General features: G+C 40.2%; 1 protein-coding gene across 2 annotated transcripts; it reads right to left on the reverse strand.

Moving 5' to 3' along the window:
- Positions 1–569: 569 nt before the first annotated feature.
- sp7 (Sp7 transcription factor) lies at positions 570–4,107 on the reverse strand. Of its 2 annotated transcripts, none has more exons than XM_037678794.1 (2): positions 3,994–4,107; positions 570–2,769 (listed from the first exon to the last, which is right to left on the reverse strand). In XM_037678794.1, exon 2 carries the CDS (start codon positions 2,738–2,740, stop codon positions 1,433–1,435), a length of 1,308 nt encoding a protein of 435 aa, XP_037534722.1. In that variant the 5' UTR covers positions 2,741–2,769; positions 3,994–4,107; the 3' UTR covers positions 570–1,432. The 2 variants fall into 2 exon arrangements, with proteins under 2 accessions (XP_037534722.1, XP_037534720.1); XM_037678792.1 differs by having other exon boundaries at positions 570–2,773.
- Positions 4,108–9,160: the final 5,053 nt, after the last annotated feature.

Below are 9,160 nucleotides of genomic sequence, written 5' to 3' on the forward strand. Positions count from 1 at the left end.
TTGGTCATCTCAGAATGCACTTGTGAAATAAAATTGGGTTGGGGGGAATCATTTGTTTACTCTTAAAAGCACCACGATTTTGACGATTCTGCGCCAAAAATGTACAGCAATGTGTAGTTTTATGAGGTTTCATGCTTCATTGTTATTTACAGTATCTTTTACACCCTCTTCACAACAATCAGGAAACAACAGAAATCCGAAACTAACAAGTTAAGGCCCCTATGATTATGCTTTTCTTAGTAAAATAAACATCTTTTCGGGGCGAAAAGTTATACAGAAAAAAAATGAAAATACATAAAAAAAGTAGAAAAATAGCACACCTAACAATTTCTATATACCGTTACCAATATATAGTATATACAAAAAGTAGGAAGCCCTTATTACTCGTTGCTTTGCCAGGTGTAAAAAAGTTCACAAATAAAGAAAAAGATACATAATTAGGTAACACACATAACATTATTCAAAATCTATAAATAAAACTTTAAAAGCATAATTTCCAAACTCAACTTCATAACTTATAAATAAGAACAAAATGTTTTAATTTATGATGTTTTATTTCATTTTTGGCCGGCTTTACCCATTCATTTTTTTTAGGTATAATATTTCCTGCGGGATGCAAGATAATCTTTCACGTACATAATTTAAGACTTAAATTAGATCATTTGTGTAAATATAAAATTAAATTAGACATGGAAAGAAGCAAACAGTAAAAAGTGTAATATGACACCTGCAGTATAATGTACAGAAGAACTGTAAGCGAGACTGTCCACTTATAATAATGAATATGTATGAAAGTATGGCTGTAAATCAGATTTCTCTTCAAGCAGGCAAAGCTACACGAGTTCCATCATCCCAACCATAAGTCTTGTTCTAAAGCCACGTTCTGTTTGCAGCCTCAGAGCTCTTTTCCTTCTGCTTTTGCAGATTACATTTCCCCCCCAGTGGTTTGTCTCATTTGAAAGGCAGAAAATGTGTGCAGACTACTCAATGTTCACATGACAATGTTTACTTTTATGTGTGTCTGAACAGGCATGCTTTTGTGGCTACCCTTGAATGCATGAATGCATTATATATGCTTACACATTTGCTCAAAGTTATTTTTGTGCGTGCAAGTGTGTCCATGTGTGCATCTGTGTTCTTATACCTTGGAGTTTGATTGTGCGAGTCTGTGTGTGTGTGTGTGTGTGAATTTGTCCACATGTGCTTTTACAGAGCTTGCATATTTTTTTTCCTTGTTTGTGTGGTTCAGAAGAAATAAAACATTTTCTTGTAACGTTCACGTATTTAGCATATTTAGTCTTTTCTAAACTTCTATGTGTAGTTTGAGGACAAATATACCTTATTTTCTTTTTTTATTAGACAAGTAAAATTTTCTCCATTAAAACAAATCTGTAATATGGCAAACGTGTATTGCATAGAGGACTTGTTGGGGTTAGATCTCCAACAACCCACTGCTGTTTTCCACTCCATTAGGTGCTCCACTCTTCTCTTCGCCGTTGGTGATTTGGTCAGTGACTGGATTGGTGGGGACGGTGTTGGAGTTGAGCTCTGCGGTCTCTTCGCTCCGAGGATCGGCGTCTCCCTCCACGCCTACAGCTTTGCCCTGTATGGCGGAGTCGGCATGGGTTTTCTGATGCTTGGAGAGGTGGTCGCTGCGTGTGAAACGTTTGTTGCACAGAAGACAAGTAAACTTCTTCTCTCGCGTGTGGGTGCGCACATGCCTCTCCAGTTCATCTGAGCGGGTGAAGCGTTTCCCACAGAACAGCCAGTTGCAGACGAAGGGCCGTTCGCCGGTGTGCCAGCGCAGGTGAGCCTTTAGGTGGGAGGCCTTGCCGTAGACTTTCCCACAGCCTGGAATGTGGCAACTGTGGACTGGTTTCTTCCTGAGGGTTGCTGCTGAAGCGCCCAGCCTCTCCAGCTCCTGGCAGTTGGGGCAGTCACATGAAGACCTGCTGGGTGTAGCCCCTCCACCATAACCCCCTGATCCCCTAGCAGGCTTAAGGCCCATGGGATTCTCAATTAGCCCTGCGCTTGGCACAGGCTTGGGCTTGTACATGTCCTGGGGCAGCATGTGCTGGGTAGGTTGGAGGAGATGTGAGGAGGAGCCCAGTCCCACAGAAGGGTAAGGAGCTGGGTTGAGTTGTGTAAAGTCAGAGCTGTAACTTGGCAGCTGTGGGCTAAGGGATGCCTGTGGTGCCACGGGCTGAAGAGAAGCCTGCAGACCTCCATCGGCCTGGTTCTGAGTCGCTGACAGCCAGTTGGAGTTGGAGTGGACGTCCCACCAGGAGGACGTGGCATTAGCAGGAGCAGCAGTTATACCAGGGTGGATTCCGGCCTTATACCAGGAGCCATAAGGGTGTGTCATATCCAGCGAGGTATAGACACTGGTGAGACAGTCAGCTGTAGCGTGGGTCTTGGACACTAAAAGAGATGGGTCCTGAGAGGCTGAGGTCTGGAAGGAGTGGGAGAAAGGGTTGTATTCGGAAGCGTAGCCTCCGGCAGAGGGAGGAGGGCTTCCAGTGGGAGTAAGCAGCCCACCACCTCCTCCAGCTGTGGTGAATGAGCCAGTGTAGGAGTCTGCCAGGCCACTGCCATCTAAAGTCCGCCCGTTCTTAGCTGTCTGAAGATCAGAGGTCATGGTGTACTGCTTCTTTATCGGAGAGCTGCCGGTTTTACCAGGTGTGGCTGAATCCCTGATGGGGCTGGTGCTACCAAACTTGTTACAGGTAGCGGTTAGCATAGCCAGAGGACTGGAGCCATAGCGTGCGTCTTCCTGGAGAGGAGAAGACAAGAGAGGAAATGAGACCGTCTGTCTGCAGGAAGTGGCGGCTCGCTGCTACTGCTGCTTCTGGACGTGTCAACTCTAATAAAACGTGCATGTCTGACTGCTTTTTTTTTTTTTTTTTTTACATTTACAGACCAGTTGGGGTTATTTCATGCAGTGGATTCTGTTCTGCTCAGAGAAGGAGAAACTTTTTTAAACTTATATCGCTGTTCACAAATTGATTTCCTCAGTGCTTTAAAGGTTCTAGTTCTCACAGTTTTGAACATACTGTGCACTCGTATAACCAAATGGGTTTCAAATTTACAGTCGTGTTGGCCCATCATAAAACACATGAGGTGTTGTATTTAATAGTTTTCATAAAAATTAAAACGTTAAATAAAATAATCATTTAAGAATTTATATGAATCAAGTTTTAATACAATTTGAAGAAAAATAAAATGGATTTTATGCCCCTTTTTGTAATACAGAACAGTAACAGTAGGTCTAATTAGTTAAAACACTTAATTAGGTTTAGGTAACACATTTATTTGTTACATTTTTGCACTAAATCTAACAGATTATGTTTAATAAATTATACAATTTTATTAGGTTCAGGAAAAAGAAATTGTTGCCTGTGATACAAAACTGAAATTCTTATACACTCCCCTCTTAAAGTTTAAACAAATATGTTGGAAGTGTTTTTCCAGATTGAGTCCAAAAATCATTTCAGTAATATTCCTCAGCTATCGAGCACTCCCTGTTCAGAGGTGATTAATAGTTATATCTCTCTTACAACCAGTTTGAGATCATTCCTCTGATCGTAGCTCATTTGGTTCTGGTTTCTAGTTAACGATGTTTCATCACATTCTTTAAGACTATTTAATCAATTCCTTGTTTTCATTTTATGCTTCCACAAGAACTGATAATTAACAACTTCTTGAAATGTTCAAATGTGATTGCTGTCAAAAATGAAATATACTCACCTGGAGGAAACATCTTGAGTTGTGAAGTTTGATTAAAACTTTCACAGATTGTTTTAAATAGCCAGAAAACTTTTTTTTTTTTTTTTTTTTTTACTTTAAAGTCCCTTTTAATGGAACGCTTATAGTCTAAGATGCCTTTAAACTTCCTCACTACAATCTCAAACTTCAAGTGCAGGAATATTCATGTGAAAGCTTGTTTTATACAAAAAAGAGGAGGAAAAGAAGAAATAAAATGAGTTCACTTACAATTACATTCCCTACCTCCAGAACAGATGCGGCCATCCCTGAGAAACAAAATCCTAAAGAAGAAGTGGAGGGGAGCAGGAGAGAAGCAGCTCGGAGTCCCGGGACACTTCGGATGGAGTCAGGCTCCAACGCGGGGAAGCGTTTTGAGGCGCTTGGGGCCCGCCCCCCCTAATTATAGGCTGTGGGCTCTTTGAAGACTCACTAAGAGGCAATAAAAACCCAGAGTTGGAGGGAAATGGACTGAGATTGGTGGCTAAGATGAGGACATCTCACCTCCCCTAAAACGAGTGTTGAATCATTTTTCAATAAGGGCGAATGGGTTCCTCATCAGTCACCATCAGGACTTATTTCAATTTATCTTGCGTTACCCCCCCCCCCCTCCTGTTTATGTGTATGAAATAAATAAAGCATTAAATTCACCAGAAACCCCTAAAAGCATCAAATGCACAGACTTTAACAGCACTTATTGACCATTTTTACACTTCTTTTTGGTTTAAAGAAAAGACGTAAAAAAAAACTTCTTTTTTTCCTGAGACTTCAAAAATAACAAAAGAGCATAAAAGCCTGGCCACATAAATAAAATAAATTAAGCTGAGCTAGACTGTGGTTTCTATATCCGAGGTTTTATTATTCTGGTTTAAAACCTCTCCCTGTTTTCAATATTCCTAAATGCACTTAACTGCCTTTTTAGTACGATGGTTAAAGAGGCTAAACTACAGAGACAAGTCACGATGGAAAGGATAAAATCATTCAATAAAATGAGTGGGAGATTATCACATCAATTAAAATAAAATTCAAACATTTATGAAGGGGAAACGACTGTTTCCTTCAGTGAGTTTGTCTAAAAAAAGAGGAAACATATAGGGGAAAAAACAGGTTTGCTGAAGGGCAACAATATAAACAATATAAAATACAAACTGCACTACAGCAAAGTATTCAGCAAATTAATTTGTTTAAATATATTTATTTCACTATGTTTTGTGGCATAGCAAATCAAACCTGCTTTTTATGAGCTTTTATTATTTTTTTTCCATACTGACAGGAAGTATGTTCAAAAAGTAAAGCCCACATACAGATTAAACTATATTTAATTTAGTCTTTAAGGTAAAACACCATTATCAAATAACACATAAAGGTTATAAAGGTTATTCACAATGTTATATAATCTTATATAAAATAATAATGAATAAACATTAGAGAATAGTGAAATAATAGTGAGAAATACTAATAAGCTTATATATTAAGTAAATAAAACTTAAAAAGAACCTTTTTTAATTAAAACATTTTTAGTGCTGGGTCAGTATTTATTTACAAAATAACTCAAGCTTTATCTCTTATAGTGCAGTGCTAAAAGAGGCTGTGGGATGAATGGGCTAAATGCATATCTCAGATACATGTCGCTCCTGTTGAGACTCATTTTTCTCACATGAGATAGTACTTTTTTTAGATATTCATTTTACTTTGATGTTCAAAAGGCCCAAAACTCGGCTTTCAAACTCAAGCAGAATTCTCAGGGCCTTCTTCTTCTCCTTCTTTCTTTCTTTCTTTTTTTTTTTTTTTTTGGTAGGCGTCTCATTTTCTGAAGGAGAGCACAGAAGATTAAAATTGTTGTCAAAAATAAACATATAATTTCTGTCCTTATTTTCTCCTCAATTACAGGGCATGGTCAGAGCAGGGCTTGTCGTTCTGGAGAGTCTGGCCCTCACATGAACACAGCGGCTATATTTGGCAGTCTGCTCTGTGACTGACCTTCAGCGCTTTATTTTCTTATTCCAGAAGGGGTGTGAGGAAAAGAACAAAGGCATCCATCTATCTATCTATCTATCTATCTATCTATCTATCTATCTATCTATCTATCTATCTATCTATCTATCTATCTATCTATCTATCTATCCATCCATCCATCCATCCATCCATCCATCCATCCATCCATCCATCCATCCATCCATCCATCCATCCATCCATCCATCCATCCATCCATCCATCCATCCACTCAGACACATTGCATCCCTCCTCACACGTGTTACGTGGCAATCTTTTCACACTTTCTGAGGCATTTCCCTCCCCTCTCATTTGACTTCTGGTCCGTCACAGACGTGCGTCTTTAAGTGAAATGTTCCTTTTCTTTTTCTTTTTAGCGATCATTAATGCTTTACGTTTAAGTGAAATGACAGGGGAGGGGGCTGCTGGTGGTGGGGAGATAACACGTTTTATAGGATTTGTCGTAATCTAAAACTTTAGCGTGTTCCCATTTACTGTCGTCTTCAAAGGAGCACGAGCGAGATCTATAATTAGAGGACGTGCGACACTCCTAACAGCCTCATCAAAAAGCTTTCGCTGCTCTATTTGCTGCCTTTGGCCTCGTGTGGCAGTGATTTTTTTAAAAGTTTGGGGTGGGGGTAAAGGTGGTGCAGGCTTGAGGGTTTTTGAAGTGTTGGGTGGGCATGTTTATGTAAATATGGTTCTATCTGAAGTGTTGTGTTGTTTCGATTGCAAAACTGCCTCATATAAGCACCAGGTAAATGGAATACAAAAATACTAGTGAGTTGTGAGGTGCTCTTTGCATCTAAGCATTGGCAATGTATGGACAGGAGGTGAAAAAAAAAACAATTTTAAAATGTAGACATGCATAAAAGTCTTATCATATTTGACAGATCATTTTACTGCATCAGTAAAAATCAGCTACACCAGCCAAGGGCTCAGCAAGAAGGCAGCCAGGATCGTAGTAGCTGAGGCTTCTCTGAAGATGACCATATTCAAATGACTGCTATTTTATGGTTAAGCCACTTAACTCTGATCTATGAGCTTTTCAAGCACAAAAAGACTTCCAAACTCAAGGAAGGAACCAGTGTTGTTTTGACACAGACATCTTCAACCATTTTAAATGGGATCCTTTAATACTTTTCTACTAGCCACCTGTCACAAAGACATTTTATTTTCATTTTTTTCAGTGAATTTACAAGAAGTAATGGACTGTCCTTATATAGTGCCTTTCTATCTTACGAAGATACTCAAAGTTTTTTACAATACAACCTGTGCCCTCATTTACCCATTCAAACAGCACTCTACTACATCTATGCAAATAATAATCAGAGCTTTATCACATTCATACACCAATGGGACACACATCAGAGGCAATGAGGGGTTCAATGTCTTGCCCAGCGACACATGGGCATGTGACTGCTGGTGGAATCGAACTCCCAACTCTCGCATTGAAGGACGACTTCTCTAACCAGTGATTCATGCATTCATTACATCCAGGCTCGACTATTGCAACTCACTCCTTTTTGGTATCAGTCAGACCTCCATAGCTAGACTTCAACTGGTCCAAAATGCAGCAGCCCGGTTTTTGACCAGCACAAGCAAAAGAGAGCACATTACACCTGTTTTGGCCTCCCTACACTGGCTTCCGGTTCACCTTCGAATCAAATTCAAAACACTCTTGTATGTCTATAAATCACTAAACAGCTCTGCCCCCTCCTATCTTACTGATCTGCTCCAGCCGTATGTCCCACCACGTTCTCTCAGATCAGCAGACCAGTTGCTCCTAACAGTCCCAGGAACCCGTCTCAAGCGCAGAGGTGACAGGGCCTTCTCTGTAGCAGGACCAAGACTTTGGAATGAGTTACCTCTGCTCGTTAGACAGGCCCCCTCCCTCACAGTTTTTAAATCTCGCTTAAAAACACACTTTTATTCCCTGGCCTTCAGCACTGTGTGATCTGTGCTGAGTCTGTGTGCATCACACTGTGTTGGTCATGTTGCGGTTGTTGTTGTTATCCATTATTGTTTTTGTTGGTTTCTACTTTTTGGTGTCCTGTTGTGTAATCTGTTGCTGTGTGCTTGTTCTGTTTGTCCCTGTACAGCACTTTGGTGTGCTTTGTCACTGTTTAAAGTGCTTTATAAATAAATTGGTATGGTATGGTAACCACTCAGCTACAGCCGCCCAAGCACCGCCATCAACACAAGTTGACACAGAATAATATTGAAGCAGCAACAAGGTGATTCTTAAGGCACCATCACCTAAAATCTTTTCATGAAATTGATTAAATAAAGGCTGAAACATTGTTTAAGTCCCACGTCAGGTCTTTGCTGTATCTAACAAAGTTTAGTCAGGTCCTCTGGATGGATTAAAAAAACAAACATTGTTGAAACGTTTTGTCTTTAATTCAAAAGACTGTCAGTTTAAGGAGCTGCACTAAGCTCAGTTTTATAAATAGCCCCTTCTCATAGCGGATTAACCAGTTTGCTGGTGACAGCCAAAACTAGCTGTTCACATGCTAAATGAGGAAAATCAGCCTAACAACCGATTGTTAGTGCTCTGATGGCCGCTTGCTAATTACAGGGGGCTGAGTGATACTACCACTAAAAGCATTATAAGAAGGTGACAACTGGACACAGAGGCTCCACCCCTGTTTAATGATGGACAATTTCTTTTCACAAAGATGGCTTCCTTTACTCCTCTTTCAAACCATCGTTCCTCTCTGTCCAGGATGTGAACATCTTCATCCCTGAAAGAGTGACCGCTGGCCTGGAGATGAGTGTAGACCGCAGAGTCCTGGCCTGATGATGTTGATCTTCTGGGTCATCCTTTTGGCCAGTGGCTGTTTAGTTTCCCCGATGTAAGACTGATCACAGCCCTCCTGACACTGAACAGCTCATACAATAATACTTAGTTTGTGCCGGGGGACTGGATCTTTGGGATGGACTAGTCTTTGCCATAATTTATTTTGGGGTCAGAAAGCCACTGGGATGTTATGTTTAGAAATAAAACATCTAAATTTCTCTGAAACTCCTGCAGCATATGAAATGACCACTGGTCAAGCACTTTGATAACAGTCTATCGGTTTTAAATTGTGCTCTATAAATAAATATGACTTGACTTGACTGGTCTGGGCCTTTGTTCCTCTTTTTCACCTGATGGCTGACTGGTGTCCTGCTTTCAGGAAGGCCGAGTTAGGATATCCACATTTCTCTAGGGCCTGTCTTGTGTGGGATTTGTTGTATATTTTCCTGTTTGTGAATAACATGATTTTATTATAGTCAACTTCTCATCCATTTATTGTTAGAGATTAATACCAGCTCTCTGTGACCTTGAACAGGATGAAGTGGTAGAAAACAGGTGTATGTATGTATGTATGTATGTATGTATGTATGTATGTATGTATGT

Source organism: Nematolebias whitei, chromosome 7, assembly GCF_014905685.2.
Source record: "Nematolebias whitei isolate Nwh7 chromosome 7, NemWhi1, whole genome shotgun sequence".
Classification (NCBI taxonomy): domain Eukaryota; kingdom Metazoa; phylum Chordata; class Actinopteri; order Cyprinodontiformes; family Rivulidae; genus Nematolebias; species Nematolebias whitei.

Excerpts from the sequence above, each read along its gene's own strand:
- sp7 (XM_037678792.1), bottom strand. The coding sequence starts at position 4,029 with ATGGCCGCATCTGTTCTGGAGGTAGGGAATGTAATT. Across the intron at positions 2,774-3,993 it reads TGGAGGTAGGGAATGTAATT|GAAGACGCACGCTATGGCTC; the intron begins GTAAGTGAACTC and ends TCTCCTCTCCAG.